This window comes from Crotalus tigris, unplaced genomic scaffold (genome assembly GCF_016545835.1).
Source record: "Crotalus tigris isolate CLP2741 ecotype Arizona unplaced genomic scaffold, ASM1654583v1 scf7180000017691.523996, whole genome shotgun sequence".
Taxonomy (NCBI): Eukaryota; Metazoa; Chordata; class Lepidosauria; order Squamata; family Viperidae; genus Crotalus; species Crotalus tigris.
The window spans coordinates 39900-61037 of record NW_024096570.1 but is presented as its reverse complement, the minus strand read 5'-3'; the positions used below and the strand labels follow the sequence as shown (position 1 = coordinate 61037).

At 42.1% G+C, this 21138-nt stretch overlaps 1 protein-coding gene across 1 annotated transcript; it reads right to left on the bottom strand.

The window, feature by feature from the left end:
• Positions 1 to 7900: 7900 nt before the first annotated feature.
• WDR73 (WD repeat domain 73) lies at positions 7901 to 21138 on the bottom strand. Its single transcript, XM_039338107.1, has 8 exons — positions 20749 to 21138; positions 18750 to 18817; positions 17389 to 17477; positions 15064 to 15152; positions 12421 to 12488; positions 10597 to 10761; positions 9497 to 9868; positions 7901 to 8929 (listed from the first exon to the last, which is right to left on the bottom strand). The coding sequence occupies exons 1-8, from the start codon at positions 20814 to 20816 to the stop codon at positions 8688 to 8690; spliced, it is 1161 nt and encodes a 386-aa protein (XP_039194041.1). The 5' UTR covers positions 20817 to 21138; the 3' UTR covers positions 7901 to 8687.

Below are 21138 nucleotides of genomic sequence, written 5' to 3'. Positions count from 1 at the left end.
TGGGGAGTAAGCAAGCAATGCTAGCTAGCCAGAAGAGTCTTAGGGAATGCTCACTGGCCTTGTACAAACCACGCAGAAGAGCTGTAACCTTGTGATAAAGACAGTTGTTTCCTTACTAGACAAAACAATCTCTCAAGTCTTTAAATATTAAATAATGATAATTCTTTTGCAGCCGAGTTTAGCGCTCCAAATTCATCTGCCAATATATTTCTTTATATGAAGTGGACAAAGTTAGATCTGTTTTTTTTTAAAAATGACATTGTATCCAGCCATAATGGATTTTTTTCTTTTCTTTTTCCATTTTTTTTGTCTTAGTTTCTGATCCATCTCAAATTGCAAATTGTGTTAGGTGCTGTGGGAAGTCAGCCCCCCCAGAGAAGAAAAATATTAAAAGGGCAGAAAAATATATTTCCTCAAAGGATCTTAAAGAGGTAGAAAAGCATGCCCAGTTTTCTTAATACCCCCAAGTCTCCCTCCCCCAAGCAGAAACCAGCTCTGTAGAAATGCAAATGTAAATAATCCAGGAAGGTTGGAGGCCCCCAGCTAGAAGATTAAGAAGACAAAGACACCTAAAATCTACATACCCCACCCAAACTCTAAGACAGGACATAATAGGATTAACCCACAGATGCCAAAAATGGACACAGGTCAAAATACACGACACAGGAAATACAAAGCCTCAAACAGGAACAGGAAATGACCCCAAGAACCCCAGAGGGTATAAAACCCATTCCCTACATGTGCTCGTCTCTCTTTTCTTCCAGAGCCATCTTCTGTCTGGCTCTCCTCTCCAATAAACTGCAACCTTGTTTCTAAAGCAGTCACCGTGCTGTTTATTCCTGGCTTGGACTGAACCATGATGAAGACTTCTTCTTCAACAGTGCACTTGTGTGGAACAATTGTCTACTGTGATTTTCCCCCCTCTCTTATTAAATATTTGCAAGAAGCAGCAATTGTTGGACTGGACCAGCTTGGGTGTCTGTGAAAGCATGGACCTTCTTCAAGTTCTATGCTCCGGTGTAGAAAGTTCCAGACTGAAGACTGCAGATCCACCTGACATTGCTTGGGCTGTTCAACCTGTGGCAGATGACTTAAATCTCAAGCTACTGTTTAACACAGGGGTCCTCAACCTTGGCAACTTTAAGACTTGTGGACTTCAACTTCCAGAATTCCTCAGCCAACCAGAGCTGGCTGGGGAATTCTGGGAGTCCACAAGTCTTAAAGTTGCCAAGGTTGGAGACCCCTGATTTAACAGGACCAAGTGACTGGCTAGAAGTTTGTATTTCAAACTTTCTAATTTTTCTTTTCAAGTCATTGTGTGTTATAGAGGATGTTCTCCCTAAACTGTGCTATTTGGGAGTACCCTTGGACTGACACCTACAAACATCTGAAGTCCTGTTACTGTATTTACACCTGACACTCTTGTCTTGGATGACCCTTAAAGGAAGAAATCCTTGTTTTATTCAGTGACTCTTAAGTTCTTTTTTTCCCCCTTCACACAGAAAACAAAGAACTATGATTTAAGCCCCACTTAAGACTCTGTCACAAACTACACTGTTGCAAGGAGCATCTCCTGTGCCTTATGCAGATCTTGACTGGATGTGTTTTTTGTTTGTTTTTTTACACCATGATCACCAATTATCTTAGAATGATAATTTTCTTCATAATATATCCTTCAACCTTGCAGCTTTACCCTCCAAAATTGCAGCTGACAAGATTGCTGGACTACTTTATTGTTACATATCATTCTTTCACCACCAAACTGTCCTTGAAACCGACTTGAGTTCTGGACCTTTACTTCTTTTCTTGATATGTTTGTGTATCTCAAAGGCAATTTTTGCTGGAAATGTGACTCGTATTTGGACAACTTACAACCTAGACCAGAGATGGCAACTATGGTTTCTTTATGACCTGTGGACTTCAACGTCCAGAATCGAATTCAACTCCCATGCTTGTCCAGGAATTCTGGGAGTTGAAGTCCATAGGTCATAAAAGCGCCATTGTTGCCTACCCCTGACCTACAGAAATCCCTAAAGACAGTTGGTATTGGATGTGTGGGACTGTTCCTGAGCCAGCCATCTTTAGGAGTTTGTCTAAGTCAGAGGTGGGCAATTATAGCCCTTTTACAACCTGTGCACTTCAACTCCCAGAATTCCTGAGCCAGCATGATAGAGCCAGCTTCTAACAAAGCCTACACAAAGTGATTCACATGGACTAGGCTAGGTTGAGGTTAATGCATGTCTCACTTGCATAAACCTCTTTAATAATTTGCTAATAAATTAAAGGGCCAGGCCCTGATATGTAGGCAATCAGATGACTGGTTGTTTTTTTTCAAAGCCAAATCAAAGTCATTCTTAATGACATCATGAGCTCCTTCTAATCTCATTGGCTGGAGGTTGCCACGGCAAGTGTCAACATTTCTGGCATCACTGATTCTTTTGGACAGCAGCACTGCCAGATCCAGTTCAAAATAACTGGATCAGAAGAAAAGGGACTCAAAAATTATTTTATTTAGTATTTATTTAAATAGGGGGCAAGATCAGAAAAGCAATGTCATTGGAGGATCTCTCAGCAATCAATAGGAATCTCCGTCTCCAGATAGAGGAACTGACAGAGAACATAACCTACTTGGACTCTGAAAACCAGGATTTTCTCAAAGACAAGGAGCACATCAAACAGCAGCAGAGATGTCTACGGGAGACAGTGGATGACCTTAAGTCCACAATGGAACACCTGCAGAAAACCGTGGAGGACATCAGAGAAAAGTTGGACCTTGCCAACACAGTGATCCAAGAATTAGTGCTGCAGAACAAGTCTTTGATGAAAGCCAACAACGACCTCAACGAGGAAATGCACGAGGTCACCAGCCAAGTGGCTGTCTTCAAAAATGACAAGCCTGCCCATGAGAATGACCTCAAAGAGATGCGGAACCTTCCATCAGAGGTTCAAAAGTACCTGCGTAATCTGGAGGATAAACTGGCTGAGAATGAGCACAACTACTGTGTAGAAAAAAAACAGTCCAGCCAACTGAAAGAGAAAATTGCAACTATTCAGAAAGTCAGAGAAAACCTGAGGAAGCGCATCAAAGATCTGCAGAACCAACGGGATCTCTGCGTGCAGCAGGCCACATTTGTGCGGCTGGACCAGGAGACCCAGATGCCATCGGGCATCCTAATGCATGAACTAGTGGAGGCCAGGCTGGTGGGGGTGGCCCGGGACAGGTCAAAGAAAAGGAAGGTTCTGCATTGCTTATGGGTGGCAGCCAAAATTCTGTTGCTGTTGTTGTTTGGCTGCTGTCTATTGGTTGGCCTTGTCTTGGCGTACACTCACTTTTTTAATCCGCTGTTCATCTCCGAGACACTTGTGGTGCTTCTCAGTGACCAGAGCATTGACAGACTTGTACACCGTTTCTCCCCTTATCTTGAACAGAGAAACGATGGCCTTTTACCATTTTGAGAAATGAAATTCCTTCTCTCCCTCCATTGACTTGCTATCTGGTGCGCAAGTAGCAGAGGGGCATACCGGATAACGGAATTTGATGGGTGGACAACAAAAATGGACTCCCCAGCGTTGGAAACATATAACCCTCTTTGGGTATAGATCTTCTTTTTTCTGTTGTTGGCCCTATCTTTTTTTCTATGGTTTTATTATGTCTTTCGCCTTTTGCTTAATTAAAGAAGAAAAAAAAAACATGAATCCATTGTGTTTTCCTTGGGCAGTTTTCCAAAGCAAGAGGAAGGAGCAAATTCTTTTTTTTTTTTTTTTTTTTTTATTGAAATTTTTCAAAAGTTTTACAAGTAAGAATCCACCCCCCCCTCCCCAACCACCCCACCCCCCCCCCGACTTCCCAGAACTGAATATAGGATTATTTAACAAATATTTTAAAAATAACATTTGCAACTTATAAAATAATTAATAATAATAATAAAAATCACAGTAATAATATATATAATAATAATATACATAACATGAACTTTAAAATGAATAATATATACTAAAAAAGAAAAAAAAAATAAAAAAAGAAGAGAGAGAGAGAAAGAAGAAAGAAGAAAGTAGACGAAGAATAAAGCATATATATATAAAAAAAAAAAAAAGGAAAAAAATATATGAATAATAATACGTAAAAAATGTATATATATAAAAAAGAAAAAGAAGAAAGAAAGAAAGAAAAAACAATCATTACAAATTATAAAAAGGCTAAATAATATTTTTCCATATCCAAATTATGTTGTATAAAATTTATCCATTTTTCCCATACCGCAAAAAATTTTTCTTGAGATTGCTCCTTTAAGAAAGCCGAAATCTTTGCCATTTCTGCCAAATACGAAACTTTATGAAACCATTCTTGTAAAGTAGGCAAAGATTCCTTCTTCCAATATTGTCCTATTAACAACCTAGCGGCTGTAATCAAATTTAACATCAATATAACCTCCTTAGCATCACAAGTCAATAACAATACCTAGTAAAAATAATTGCGGAGTAAATTTTACCCTCCTTTTAAAAATTCTTTGAATATTCCACCATATCTTAATCCAAAAAGCTTTTATATGCTTACACGTCCACCAAATATGGTAATAGGTAGCATCCAAATATCCACATCTCCAGCATTTCGGCTGTAGATTAGGGTACATAATGGACATTTTCTTTGGGTCAAGGTGCCATCTATAAAACATCTTATAAAAATTCTCTCTTAAATTTTGCGCTTGTGTGAATTTAACATTTCTTATCCAAATAAGTTCCCAAGTATCCATTGAAATCGTTTCACCAATATTCTGTGCCCATTTAATCATACAATCTTTAACTAGTTCAAGTTCTGAATCTAATTCCACTAAAACCCCATAAACTCTCTTAATATGGGTTGGCCTTTGATCTCTTACTTGTTTTAAAAAAATTTCATCTTCTCTAAGCCAGCCCATTTTACAATCCATCTTCCATCTATCCACTATTTGTCTATATTGGAACCATGAATAAGTTAAGTTTTCATGTGTTAATTCTTCCAAAGATTTTAACTGCCAGTCTTGGCCATCCCATCTTAATAACTGTACGTAAGAGACCTTGTCCATATTTACCCCTTTCCTTATACCTTCTATGGCATGCCGAGGTATAGCCCATAATGGTATTTTGAAGTCACTTTTATAATACTTTCTCCACACTCTTAGCAAAGAGTTTCTTATAATATGAGACTTAAAAACCCAATCCACTTTTTTATTAAATATTAAATAGGCATGCCATCCAAAAAATAGGTCCCAGCCTTCCAAATGAAGTATTTCTGTATTTGTTAAATTCACCCAGTCGCTAATCAATGTCAATACTACAGCATCATAATACAATTTCATATTTGGTACCTTGAGTCCACCTCTCTCACGAAAATCTTGCATTATTTTAAGTTTCACCCTTGGTTTTTTCCCTGCCCAAACAAATTTATTAATACCTTTTTGCCATTCATCTAAATTACGTTCATTCTTTAAAATAGGTAACATTTGAAACAAAAAAATAAACTTTGGCAGGACATTCATTTTAATAACTGCAATTCTGCCCATAAGGGATAACTGTAAATTATTCCAGTTTTTTAAATCCTTCTGTACCTCCATCCACAGCTTTTCATAATTATTTTTATACAATTTTACATTAGAAGCAGATAATGTAACCCCCAAATATTTTACCTTATCAACAATTTCAAAGTCTGTTAAGTTAACTAGAGCCTGTTTATCACCATTAGTCATGTTTTTAGCTAATATTTTGGTCTTATTATTATTAATTTTAAAGCCAGAAACACGTCCATATTGTTGAATCAATTGTAATAATTTCACCACCGAAGAAACAGGTTGAGACAAAGTAACAACCAAGTCATCTGCAAAGGCTCTTAATTTATATTCTTTTTTATTAATTTCTATTCCTTTTATTTCTTGAGACTCCCGAATTTTAATCAACAAAATTTCCAGTGTTAAAACAAACAATAACGGAGACAACGGGCATCCCTGTCTTGTTCCTTTTTCTATTACAAAAGCCTCTGACAAACCCCCATTTACAATAATTTGAGCAGTCTGTTTTTGATATATATTGGATAATACTTGTAATATATTTTGTCCAAAATTCATCTCCTTGATTAAACACAGCATAAACTGCCAATTCACTTGGTCAAAGGCTTTTTCAGCATCCAAAAATATCAGGCCTGCAGAGACTTGGTTATTCTTTTCTAAATACTCTAATAAATTAATAATTTGTCTAACGTTATTCTTCATATACCTTCCAGTTATAAAACCCGATTGATCCCTATGTATAAACTGCTGCAAGATCCCCATAAGCCTGTTAGCTAAAATTTTTGCAAAAATTTTATAATCCACATTTAAAAGAGATATAGGCCTATAATTTTTAGGCAAAGTAAGATCTTGACTATCTTTTGGAATCAATGATATAAATGCATTACGCCAGGATGGAGGGATCTCTAACCCCTGTAATAAATTATTAAACAGTTCACACAACGGTTGAATCATCTCTTCTACTAAAGCTTTATAATAAATAGATGTCAACCCATCCGTACCCGGCGCTTTGCCCAATTTCAATTGTTTAATAGCTGTAACAATTTCTTCCTTAGTAATTAAACCGTTAATCTTTTTTTCCTGATCTTCTGTTAATTTAGGAAAGTTAACTTTGCCTAAATAATTATTTATATCTGTAATTTGAATATTAGTACCCTTATATAATTTTTGATAGTATTCTAAAAAAGATTTCTTAATCAATTCTTTCTGATAAACCAATTTACCATTATAATTTATTTTATCTATATTCCTCTGTTTCTGTTTTTTTCTTAACTGATAAGCCAACCATCTCCCTGGTTTATTAGCATTACAAAATGTATTTTGTTTCATAAATAGCAAATTAGTTGCAGCTTGATCAGCCATCAGCATGTTAAATTGTGTTTTTAACAATTTTAAAGCTCCTTTAACCTTTTCATCTAAGGGATTTAAAATTAAAAGTTTCTCTTTTAATTTAATCTCCTCTTCCAAGTCTTTCCGTTTCTGAGTCTGTTTCTGTCTATGCAAATTATTCATTTTTATCAAAATACCACGCATGAAAGCTTTACTTGCATCCCAGACCATTGACATTGATGTTCCCTTGTTCATATTTAAAGTAAAATATTCCTTTAAACATTCCTTTAATTTATGAACATTTTTTTCTTGTTTAAATAAATTCTCATTCACCCTCCAGGATCTCCTATCTTCCTTCTCTACAAACAGTTCCATCCAAACTGGACTATGATCGGACAATGTCCTAGGAAAAATTTTTACATTCTTCACCCTGTTGTATAAATCTGTTGTGATCAAAAAGAAATCAATTCTTGAGAAAGATTGGTGTCTATCTGAAAAAAACGTAAAATCCTTTTCTTCTTGATTACGTTCACGCCAATAGTCTCTCAATTCCCAATCTTCTTTCATATCAAAAAAGGCTTTAGGTAATTTAGCCTGTTTAAAAAAGGTAGAAGAGCCTTTTTTGTCCATTTGTATATCTAAGACACCATTCCAGTCTCCCATTAAAATCACAGATCTATAGTCCAACAAAGTTATTTTCTGATGTAGTAACCTATAAAATTGCTCCTGTTGCTGGTTTGGTGCATACAACCCCACAATAAGAATTTTCTTGCCATATAAACCAAGTTCAAGCATAACATATCTTCCGTAAGGATCTGATTCTAACAAGGTAGCAGATAAATTCTGTTTAACATAGATTACCACACCCCCTTTCTTCCCAGGGGCGGGAGATACAAAATGAGATCCCAAGCGAGGATTATTTAAATATTTTTGATCTTTAGCTGTAATATGAGTTTCTTGCAAGCAAATAATATCATTGTTATGTTGTTTCAAATAGTGGTAAATTTTTTTTCTCTTTTGAGGAATGTTTAATCCATTAACATTCCAGGACAGGAGCTTTGCCATCTCCCTTGGCCTTCAGCCTGGAGAAGATCCGCTCAAATTCTGCTGCTGATGAATATGTAGCAGAGCTTTTGGGTTTTCAGTTTTCCAAAGCAAGAGGAAGGAGCAAATTCTTATGGGATCCAATTCACTTAAAGAAACCATATGCTATCTGAAACTGAATGCAATTAGGGATAGCAAGCATGCCACGTGTCAGATGTCCAGAATGTATATGTGTGTTTATAAACGGATGGACTTAACAACAGTTTGAGAAAGTTGTGATATAGCTTCAAAGGAGCAGCAAGTTATCCGGCTTCATGGTCAGTGCTTGGTGAAAAGTTCTCCTATGCCAGCTGGGAGATCCTGGGAGGAGTAGTCCATCTGTGCCAACTGGGGAATTCTGGGAGTGGAAATCCACGCATCTTCCATCTGCCAAGATTGAGACACCCTAAACCAGGGGTAGGCAACCTTGGCTCTTTTATGACTCGTGGACTTCAACTCCCAGAATTCCTGAGCCAGCATGGCTCAGCTTAGAAACCTCTCCCTTCCCCTCAGCATGGCTGGCTCAGGAATTCTGGGAGTTGAAGTCCACAAGTCATAAAAGAGCCAAGGTTGCCTACCCCTGCCCTAAACTAACCAAATGTCTGAGATTCTCAGCTCTTCCTTCTGTCTCCCAAGGTTATTCCCACATATCATTAGATCCAGGATATGTGGTGAAGAGCAGGGACTGCAGGGGACCTCAGAGAACATTCCCTAAGACAAGGAAGGCAGAGGGTGTCAGACTGGCCCACTTGCTTGAGGGTCAGACCAGTCCCACACGTGCAGTGATCCATCGCTTGCAGCCGAGAGTAATGTCTGGGGCTTCCAAGGGTGCCAAGTGTGGGTGGTGACCACCGGACTGCCCCCCTCCTTGCCTGGGGTGCCAAAGATGTGTCCTTTGTGAATGAATACTGGTTTGGCTTCCTGCCCTGAGGAATCCCAGTCTTTTGCATTGTAGACCTGAACGGTCCCGTCGAAACCTTGAAGAAATGAGAAATGCAAGTAAATGCTTCATTGGAAGAGTGGAAGAGAGACAGAAAGGTGGATTGAAGCTGGGGGGGGGCACATAAGGGAGAAATGGTGTGAAAAAAAATGTGTTCTTTATTAAACCCAAAGTTCCAACCCAGAGGGTTATGGGGGGAAATCAAGAAAAGGCAGCATTTGGTCTATTGGTTAAAGGTGCTGACCTAGAAACCAGGAGATTGTGAGTTCTGGTCCTGCTTTAGGCATAAAAGCTTCTGGGTGACTTCGAATCAGTCATCAGCAGACTGTGAGTTCTAGTCCTGCTTTAGGCATGAAAGCCAGCTGGTTGGCCTTGGACCAGTCTCTCTCTCCCAGCCAAACCCACCTCATTGGGAGAAGGAAGTTGTGACCCACAGGTGACATGATCCAGCTGAGCCCCTCTGAAAATTGGCCCTTCTTTTCATTTAGGTTGCTCCTTGGGGTGGCCTCCCCTTTGCACACCACCCACCCCTGCAGACCCCATAAGACTGATGGCGGCAAAAGTAGCTAGCGGCCTTGCCAAGCGAAGCACCATCACAGCTTACCTGACACCGCTAAGGTGTTGCCCAGTACAGGTGCAAAGCTGATGGACAGGAAATCTACCCCACGGACGTTAGGGGTGGGAACGCAGCACTGGGCCACTTTCAGGGGGCTGGAGGGGTGTCTGATGTCCGTCAACACAACGAGGCCATCCAAGGAGAGACGGGCAATCAGTGGTGTCTCTCCAGAGCTGATTCCTGCACACCAGCTCAGCCTCTCTGTCTGGGTCCAAGGGGTCTGAGTCTCTTCGAGAGCTCCCAGAATGCCCTGGCGCTGCCGGAAGTCCACAAGGAACAGCTGCCCTTTGGCACCACACACCACAGCAGTGACTTCATCCAGGAAGCCCAGACTGGCGATTTTGTCAGGGCAGGCAGAGGCTGTAGATCGAAAGAGGACAAAGAGCCAAGTTGGGTTGCGGGAGAGAATTCTGCCACCTCCCCCCAAAACCTGACTTTGAACCAGTTATGACGAGACAATGGGTTGTAGTCTCTCTTTAGGCACGAAAGCCAGCTAGGTGACTTTTGGCCAATCACCAGGAGGCTGTGAATTCTAGTTCCACGTTAGGTGAGAAAACCGGCTAGATGTCTTTGGGCCAATCATCGGGAAGCTCTGAGTTCTAGTCCTGCCTTATGGATGACTTTGGCCTAGTCCATGGGTAGGCAACCTTGGCTTTTTTATGACTCGTGGACTTCAACTCCCAGAATTCCTGAGCCAGCTGTGCTGGCTCAGGAATTCTGGGAGTTGAAGTCCACGAGTCATAAAAGAGCCAAGGTTGCCTATCCCTGGCCTAGTCACTCTCTCTCAGCCCAACCCACCTCAAAGGACTGTTGTGGGGAAAATAGGAGAAAAATGTGTTACATATGTTTGTTCCCGTGAGTTACTTATGAAGTAAAAAAGGTGGGATGAAAATCAATCAAAGATACACATATTAAAGTCTATTCATTCTCCTTCCTGTTCCCTTGAATTTAACCTGAGGTCAAGAATCAAAAAGAGAAACAGAAATAAGAGGAAAAAAACAAACTAGGATATCTCCCCATTGGGAAGTTCTGTTTCTAAGAAAGTGACTCTTAGGATTTTGGAGAGGGTTTTCAATCAAACTGTCTACCTGCCACCCAAAGATTCTGCCCTGATTCAATTTCCATCATTTGGAGATTGCAGATTCTTTGCCCGTGGAGGATGCAGGCTGGTTTGGCACAGCTGGTTGCAATTTTGGACCAGGAACTATCTTCTGTCTTTGTGGGAGAGATGACACTCAGTAGCTTAATCATACCTAGGGTGGAGGAAAGGAAGAAGTAAGAATTTCCACAAGACTTAATTTCCGTCTACAAGTAGTCCTTGACTTATGAACACAATTGGGAATCGAACTTCCCTTATTAAGGAAAGTGGTTGTTAAATGAGACACTCAATTTTATGATAACTTTTGCAATGGTTGTTAAGCGAATCGCTACAATTGTTAAGCGAATCACATGGTCATTATGCAAATCCATCTCCCCCCCCCATTGATTTTGCTTGTCAGAAGCTGTTGTGATTCCTCCTCAGCCAGTGGACCCAGCAGCTGAGTCTGGGGAGTCAGAGGAGGAAGAGGAGGGGCCTGGAGTGACATCAGAGTCAGAGGAAGGCTCTGATGACCTCCAAGAATTATGGTCTGACAAGGAGCCTGGCCCCTCCACTCCCGCTCAGGCTGAGACACAGCTGTGCTGGGAGGCTGAGTTGGACAGTGATAACTCACAGCTGGAAGACATTCAGGATGCTCGTAAACACCGACAGGCAAAGAGAGTAGGAAAGAGGAATGCAATGGGGCGACTGCAAAGGCAAAGGAGAAGGCATTAGGAAGCCATGCCTTGGGCTGCCTAATAAAAGGGAAGGTGTGTGAGGTGCTGGTTGCTGAAGGCAACTCTCTGTGTTAAGGAATCAAGTTTCAGTGAATTGTGTTTTGTTTGCCTTTGCCTTTGGACATTTTACTCAGGTCTGTAAATAATAAAAGGGGTTTGGATTTGTCCTGTGGTTTCTGTCCGCTTGATTTGAAGAGGGGTTTTCTCTTTGTGAACTTAACAAGGAGCTCAGGTAGGCTGGGGCCAAACAGAAGCTGTCTGCCAAGGTCATTAATGGCAACCACGTTACCCTGGAGACCCCAAAACTGTTATAAGTACACTCCATCCAAATTTTGATCACGTGACTTTGGGGATGCTGTGATGGCCGTAAGTGCAAGGAACGGTTGTAAATCACTTTAGTGGCACTGTAACTTTGAATGGTCGCTAAACAAACCGTTGTAAGTCAAGAACTACCTGTAGTTTCCAAAGCATCACTTTTCTCCAATTTCTCTCCCTTTTGGAGATTGCAGCTTAGCTTTTTTTCCTGGTTATTCTACTTGGGTGCCTGGCTGAAATCATACTGACATTGAGAAAAGTGCCAGCTTCTGAGCACTGGTGAGCTGCACTTTTGTCAACAATTATAAGGGCAAGGCCAGAGGAAAAGCAATTCCTGCTTTCTTTTGTATCCTCCAAGGAGTAGAACGGCAAAGATGTCAGAGGTGAACTAACATCATCCAACATCAACCTGGAAGAGATGTGTGTCGTGCAAAGCTTTCGGGAAGTTTTTTTTCCCATTCAATTTCACCAAACCAGATATTCCTTCAAAATTCACACAATTAGCATTGTTTGTGCCAGTGTGTCTTACAGCTAGCTGGGGAAATCTGGGCATCGAAGTCCACCCAATCTTCAAGTTTCTAAGGCTGAGAAACACTGGTTTATGCTAACAGTTGGGAGAAATTTTTGTTCTGAAGAAAGACTCGGCTGTCTTCTTTAGGAATGAATTAAATTGAGGGAACGAGAAAACTTTTCAACCTTGTCCCTGCAAACTTTGAGTGGGGTTTGGCCATCCTAAAGTCCAAAACCCAGTTGGGAAGCAAAGCAGTTTCTTAGAAGCATACCTGTTTCATCTGATTCCACACGCCAAACCTGCAGAGCACTGTCTGGTGGGCCACTGGTTACCAGCAAGCTGAAAGCACAAATCAAGAAGAAACCGAGTGGTGAAGATAATTCTCTCCCCATCACATAAAGGCTCCACTTTAAGATGGGTGGAGTTGAAGGGCAAAAAACTCAGAATTCTGGACGTTGTCGTCCATCGATCTTAAAGTTGCTGATGTTGAGAAACACTGCTCTAAAGAAGGCTAAGCTGGATTGGGCAGTTGGTGGGTTAGGATGTTGGTGGGGACAGCTCTAGCCTGAACACAATAAGATGACCCACACCATCCTACTATGATACAACATACTGTAGGTCTTGTTTGGTTGCATATCTCTCAAAGCCATCCGAGGTGGAACCATCCTCAGATGTTGTGGCAATGAATTCCACAGGCAATGATGCAGTAGAGAGTCACTAACATGCGGGCCAACCTTATTCAGAAATGTGTGAACAATGTGGCAACAATTTTTGGGTTAACCTGGGCTTTGAGTTCAGAAAACGGTGGGAAACCAACTTATCTGCTTTATAATGTCTCACTTCTGTCCCGTGAATCATGAGGATCTGGTGACCTTCTGAAAGGGCCCCAGAAAGACTTGATGTGGAGTCTGTTGAATTCACAGAGGGCCATGGAGATTCATGCTGGGTATCCTTAAACCAGGATGAATACGAGGAAAACAGATAAGAAACATAGAAGGAATGTGTGGCAATTGAGGCAGCCTTGAAGTTCTCACTTCTCTGTACGCTTTATCAAAATTCTACGGCAATGTAACTGATGTGTTTCTTTGTATTAAGACTATAATTCTTGCTTGAAGTACAGGTAGTCCTCGACTTACGACCACGATTGAACCCAAAATTTCTGTTGCTAAATGAAACATTCGTTAAGTGAATTTTGCCCCATTTTACAACTTTTCTCGCCAGAGCTTTTAAATGAATCACTGCAGTTGTTAAGTTAGTAACAGATTTGTTAAGTAAATCTGGCTTTCTTCATTGACTTAAGCTTATCAGAAGGTGATCACATGACCCAGGGACACTGAAATCATCATAAATATGAGTTAATTGCCAAGCATCTGAATTTTAAGCACGTGATCATGAGGATGCTGTACCGGTTGTAAGTGAAAAGCAATCATAAGTCACTTTTTTCAATGCCATTGTAACTTTGATTAAATGAACTGTTGTAAGTCGAGGACTATCTGTAACTTGAGGTTTGCTGATTATGAATATTCATGCTTACATCATCTATTAACCCATGCATAATTTTCTATAATTTTATAAAACTATAATTTTCTTCTCCTTTCATGAAATAATAATAATAATAATAGTAAAGTTGGAAGGGACCTTGGAGGTCATCTAGTCCAACCCCCTGCTCGGGCAGGAAACCCTACACCCAATATATAAATATGAGGGCATTCTTTTGTCTGCAGAAGTTCCTATAGTGCACAGTGTTACATAAATACTGCAGTGAGCCTTGATTATCGGTTTGGAAGGAGGTCCTGTGTTTGATTGCACATTAGCATCCTGAATACTTCAGAGCCTAAAAATCACAGTCCCATCAACCACTTCATGGCTGTGTGCAATGTGGGAAACTCACCAGTATATTCACAAGACCACCATATCTCTGGCCCAGGCTAGCGCTCATGCCTAAGGGCCAGTAATGTATCTTTCAAATATACTTTTTGCTTCTCCTTTTAGGCCAGCGGTTCTCAACCTGTGGGTCGGGACCCCATTTGGGGTCGAACGACCATTTCACGGGGGTCGCCAAACAACGCAGTCCGCCATTTTTTCCCCCCTTTTCCTTAGCTGTGCTGCTCCCTTTTATTCTATTGGCTTTCAAAAGCCAATAGGAATTGTCCAGGCTGTCTCTGCCCTGCTGAGCCTGCCAAAAGTCCCATTCTGCAAACGGTGCTGCACCAGTTTAGTCCTCGACTTACGACCGGTTGAGTAGTCCTCGACTTACGACCGGTTGGGGATCGTGGCATTAAAAAGGTTGAGAACCACTGTTTTAGGCCTTCCAATAATAATAATAATAATAATAATAATAATATCAACAACAATAACAATAATAATGATGTTGGAAAGGACCTTGGAGGTCGTCTAGTCCAACCCCCTGCTCAGGCAGGAAACCCTATACCATTTCAGACAAATGGCTGTCCAGTCTCTTCTTAAAAACTTCCAGTGTTGGAGCATCCACAACTTCTGGAGGCAGGTTGTTCCACTGGTTAATTGTTCTCACTGTCAGGAAATTTCTCCTTAGGTTGCTTCTCTAGCTAGTTTCCATCCGTTACTTCTTGTCATGCCTTCAGGTGCTTTGGAAAATAGTTTCACTCCCTCTTCTTTGGGGCAGCCCCTGAGATAATTGGAACACTGCTATCATGTCCCCCCTCGTCCTTCTCTTCATTAGACTAGGCATATCCAATTCCAGCAACTGTTTCTTATGTTTTAGCCTCCAGTCCCCTGATCATCTTTGTTGCTCTTCTCTGTACTCTTTCGAGAGTCTCAACATCTTTTTTACATCGTCGTGACCAAAACTGGATGCAGTATTCCAAGTGTGGCCTTCCTTACCAAGGCATTCCTAATTCAGGTTAAGTCATCAACAAGGCTCTTAGCCACCTACCTGGTTCCTGGGACATGTTTGAGCCTGAAGATGGGGCGATCACAGATTCCACCCCTTTCAACCTTGAAATCTCTCTCCGCACATAAGCCCTGCAAAAAAAAAAGTGCAAGGATCCATTCATCATATCGAAAGAAAATAAAACAGACCAGAACAGCAAGATAACATTGGCTACACCTTTTTTTAAAAAATAATAAAATAAAGGAAAAAGTTAACATCTGCACTGCCTTGAGAGTGCAGAATTTGCGTTGCTAAGCAAGGCTATCCCAAAAGTGCTTTTCCAAAAGACAACTTGACTTTCTTGTTTTTTTGGTTTTTTTTGCTTTGAAAACATTTCGCTTCTCATCCAAGGCACTTCTTCAGTTCTAACTGAATAATGGGGAATGATTTACACTCTTTTATTTATATGCTTCAAACAAGGTGCTTATCAAATGAGTCACATCTAGTTTTATCTTTGTTGCCATGATTAAGTGAATCACTGCATTGTTAAATGAATCACATGGCTTCCCCCATTGTTTGTCAAAGACCAGCCGGGAAGGCTGCAAGTGGCAATCACATGATCCCGGGATGCTACAACTGTCATAAATATATACGCTGATAGTCAAGTGCCCAAATTTTGATCACGTGACCGTGGGGACCCTGACAGCTGTTATAACTACCCTGGGCTACATTGTTGTTGTTAGTTGCGAAGTCGTGTCCGACCCATCGCAACCCCATGGACAACATTCCTCCAGGCCTTCCTGTCCTCTACCATCTTCTGGAGTCCATTTAAGCTCACGCCTACTGTTTCAGTGACTCCATCCAGCCACCTCATTCTCTGTCGTCCCCTTCTTCTATTGCCCTCCGTCTTTCCCAGCATTAGGCTCTTCTCCAGTGAGTCCTTCCTTCTCATTAGGTGGCCAAAGTACTTGAGTTTCAACTTCAGGATCTGGCCTTCTAAAGAGCAGTCAGGGTTGATCTCCTCTAGGACTGACCGGTTTGATCGCCTTGCAGTCCAGGGGACTCGAAGACTCCATAGTTCAAAGGCCTCCATTCTTTGTTGCTCAGCCTTTCTTGTGGTCCAACTTTCACAGCCATACATTGCAACTAGGAAAACCATGGCCTTGACTATACACACTTTTGTTGGCAGGGAGATGTCTCTGCTTTTTAGTATGCTGTCTAGATTTGCCATAGCTTTCCTCCCCAGGAGCAAGCGTCTTTTAATTTCTTGGCTGCAGTCCCCATCTGTGGTGATCTTGGAGCCCAGGAAGATAAAATCTGTCACTTCCTCCATTTCTTCCCCATCTATTTTCCAGGAATTGAGAGGGCTGGATGCCATGATGGGAGCTGTAATCCTCATATTTGGAGAGTATCAGGTTGGGCAAGAAGCTCTGGGATGCTGGCTAAGCTTGGGGTGATACTTCTGTCTGCTGATCCTTCATATATATAGGTAGTCCTTGACTTACAACAGTTCATATAGTGACCGTTCAGAATTACAGCGGCTCTAAGAAAAAGGGACTTATGACCATTTTTCACAGTTACGACCTTTGCAGCTTCCCCATGATCATGTGATCAAAATTCAGATGCTTGGCGACTGGTTCATACTTATGACCATTGCTCTGTCCCAGGGCCACATGATCACTTTTTGCAACTTTCTGACAAGCAAAATCAAGGGGGAAGCCAGATTCTTCTTTTTTTAAAAAAAAAAAGAATATGTTTTATTGATTTTTAACATAATCACCTTAATATTTGGTAGACAGCATGTTGTCTGGGTTTATATTTTTAAAAAAAATGTAAACAGGACTATGACGAGGCAATCAAGATCATCAATTAGAAAAGAAGCTTTGTATTGAGGTGGTTCTTATTTACAGAAACATGAGAAAATGTTTATATTTAATTGTCATTTATTCCAATAATAAGAACTGTATTAATTTAAGACTGGCAAAAGAGAACGTTACTGGAAGAAGAGAAAATCAAGCAAAGCCATTATATGGACTAGAATTACAGAAACTAATTGTTATTGGAAGCCAGATTCACTTAACAACCAAGTTACTCATTTATCAACCACAGTGATTCACTTAACAACTGTGGCAAGAAACATCGTAAAAGGGGGCAAAACTAACTTGAAAATGTCTTGCTGAACAACAGAAATGTTGGGCTCAATTGTCAAGCATTACCTGTAAGGCAAACTCAGGTTTTCTATCCTGAGTGAATTTATCCAGTCTCCCTAGAAAGCTATCTAAGTTGACAGTTTAGTTAACAGCAGTCCCTACATTTAGTGGAGGTGAGTTCCACAAAACACTTTTGCAGCCACCATCTTGAGGACAACCTTCCCAGTGTGATCTTTACCTTATTTTGTTTTGCAAGCAGCCTCGGAGGCAGAAGGAGCTGCAAAATTTCGTTCTTGCTCCCGTGCTCGTATCCAGCGACACAAATGCCTGGAGAGAGAATCACGGTCATTCTCAGTGTTGCAATGTCATCAGGCAAGATGGCCACACTACAGGCTGTCCTCAACTTACAACTATTCATTTAGGAACCAAAATTTACAATGGCACTGAAAGAAGTGACTTACAACTTGTCTCCCCACTTACAAGGATCGCAGCATTCCCACGGTCATGTGATCAAAAGTTGGGTGCCTGGCAATGAGCACACACATTTGCAATATTTACGGCTCCTGGTATCATGTGATAATTGTTTGCAATGTTCCCAGCCAGTTTCTGACACGCAAAGTTAATGGGTAAACTTAACAACCGCATTGTCAATGCTGCTAACATTGGATGTTCTTGCTTTAGACAACAGATGGAGATGCAGCCTTTTTCTTTCTTATACTGTACTTTTAGAATTAAATGATCTGGGGGAGGGGGAGGAATGTGATGGGAGTTAGTTAGACATACAATATCGTAACAACAGCTGAAAAAGAATGGCTGGAGAGAAAACTGGGCGGGAAGCCAGCATTTCAAACTAATTGGAGAATGTGATTTATGACTGTTAATTATAGGAGGGAATTGTGCTTTGATCTATGTGCTGAAGGGAGGGGAAGTCAGATTTTGGCTTCAACTATGTGCCTATGGAAACTATGCTGCTTGATTAAAGATTCTTTAAGGTAAACAATGCCTCAAAGTTCTTTGAAGAATTTCATCTTTCGGAACCATGACATTAAGCCAAAATCTTGACAACTAGCGACTCACTTAACAACCATGGCTGTGGTGGGATTCAAATGTGTGAAACAACCAGTTCTCTGTGTGGATGCCGCTTCCGGAAGTCCATTCTGGGCCTGGGCAACAAAAGAATTAGCTACCGGTTCTGCTGAAGTGGTGTGAACCGGCTGAATCCCACCATGGCAAAAAAGTTCATAAAATCCAACTCATTTAACAACCTCTTCTTAGCTACACTCATTCTGGTTCCAGTGTTGGTCATAAGTTGAGGACTAAATGTGCTTACTGGGAACCCACATTTTTAAGCCCTCTCTTTACCTACTCCATTGGAGCAATTATTTCCAACTTAGCCTTCCCAGAAAGGGGATCCCATTTCATGATCTGCTCTACCAGAGAGGCAGATGGTTGTTTTGGGGATCACGATCCATCTCCATGGCATGGAAATGTGGAGCCCCCCCTCCCGAAAAAAACCCTCCTCAGGACACACACACACCGACAGCAGCTGCCCCCAACCCATCCAGGTCAAACCTTGAAAGGCAATGAACAGTCACTCACGTTGGTCTCCTGTCCATTCGATGACTCTGGTAGGCCCAGGAAGTTCAAAGAGATGGAGGTCATTGTATCTAAGCAAGATGAAAGAGGGAGAGAGAAGGAATATTCAGAAGGGGAAGAGAAGAGTCAATGGTCTGCCCCCCTAAGATGGCAATGCTCCCATCTTGAGGCTACAACAGGCGAGCATCACCTGGCCCTGAAAACCTTGGGGTTGTCTGAATAGTGCAGGGGTCTTCAAACTTGGCCCTTTTATGACGTGGACTTCAATTCTTGGAGTTGAAGTCCACAAGTCATAAAAAGGCCAAATTTGAAGACCCCTGGAATAGTGCAATAATAAGCAAGACCTTCAGTAGATGGAGCACTTCAAGGCAAGACTCATGCTGGTAACTACAGATAGTGCTTGGCTTACAACCATCTAGACAGCATACTAAAAAGCAGAGACATCACCACGCCAACAAAAGTGATATAGTCCAGGCCATGGTTTTCCCAGTTGCAATGTATGGCTGTGAAAGTTGGACCATAAGAAAGGCTGAGCGCCAAAGAATTGAGGCCTTTGAACTATGGTGCTGAAGAAGACTCCTGCGGGTCCCTTGGACTGCAAGGCGTTCAAACCAGTCAGTCCTAGAAGAGATCAACCCCAATTGCTCTTTAGAAGGCCAGATCCTGAAGTTGAAACTCAAGTACTTTGGCCACCTAATGAGAAGGAAGGACTCACTGGAGAAGAGCCTAATGCTGGGAAAGATGGAGGGCAATAGAAGAAGTGGACGACAGAGAATGAGGTGGCTGGATGGGGTCACTGACGCAGTAGGAGTGAGCTTAAATGGACTCCAGAAGATGGTAGAGGACAGAAAGACCTGGAGGAACGTTGTCCGTGGGGTTGCGATGGGTCAGACACGACTTCACAACTAACAACAACAAATAGTGGAGCTCACATAACACTTAAAACTGGTCCCCAAATTAAGCCATTTTCTGAGTTCACACAGTACTGATAAGCCATAACATAACCTGGTTTGTCATAAGAAAATCTACCATGGGGTATTTAATGGTCAACATCTACTTGAAGGCACATAATGAATGAAAACGCCAACAAGCCAGACTGGCAGTAGAAAAAAACAGACCAAGATGAAGGCCAGTCAAGGTTAGCAGTTGGTGGGAAAGCCGGCTTGCAACTGACCTTTGCTTGACCACTCCAATGGCAAAGGGGGTTTCGGAGAGTGGTGGGTGGGAGGCGCTTTGAAAACACCCCATTCATTGGGCTAACAATCCAATGATATCACAATGACTAATGCAATGGCAAAGCCAAGAACACACACACCCCTCCCTGCCCCAACCCATCCATTCCCTCCCATCAGCCAGTTGTTTCTCAGGGTGGAGTTCAATGCATTGTCCATTGAAAGTATCACAAAGGGATAGGGATAGAGATAGAACAGAACAGAATAAAATTGGAAAGGGACCCTGGAGGTCTTCTAGTCCAGCCCCCTGCTCAAGCAGGAGAACCTACACCATCTCAGACAGGTGATTGTCTAGTCTTTTCTTAAAAATCTCCAGTGATGGAGCGCCCACGATCTCTGGAGGCCGTTCCATGGCTAATTGCCCTCACTGTCAGGAAGTTTCTCCTTAATTCCAGGTTGCTTCTCGTCCTTCCCTCTGATGCTCTGGTGAACAACCTGACCCCCTCTGCCTTGTGGCAGCCCCTCAGATATTGGAACACTGCTCTCATGTCTCCCCTATTTCTTCTTTTATTTTTGCTCGAGTTTGGAAACAAAACCCCACTTGGCTAAAATGAGAAACTGAAGTCGAGTGTGTGGGGGAGAGATGGGAAGACTTGGGGGGAAGCTTCACACCCAGCAAGGAGCCCCTCCCTCCCTCCCTCCCAGGCACGAGGGTGCAAAGCACGAGGCCGCTGGCAGAACTCCCATCATTCTGGGCCAGGTCGGGGAGGAGGCTTGGCTGGGGAGGATGGGAATTGTCTTCCCCCTCCGGGCCAGGGAAGGCGACTCACAGCCTCAGGGAGTCCATCAACCATATTTCCTCCTCCTCCTCCTCCATCCCGGAAGCAGCCGCGGCCATGTGAGCGTTCGGCGAAACGAGTGACGTCGCTTCTTCCTGGGAATTCCGAGGCGGGGACACTGAAGCTCCGCCCCCTCCTCCATCCGCTCCGCCCCCTCGGGTCCTTCCAGCCCCTTTCGCGGCTATGCTGGTGTCGCTCGCGCGTTGCCTGTGGATGATGGGGTTTGTGATCTGTTCCGGGCCAGCATTCGCAGAGATTTATCTTCCCGCGATACGTTCGCCTGCGTGCAGAAGTGATTTACTCGCTTGCAAAATTGATCTCTGAGCCAGCCCAATGCATTGGATTTGCACAATAACACGCAGGCACGTCAGAATGGAGCTG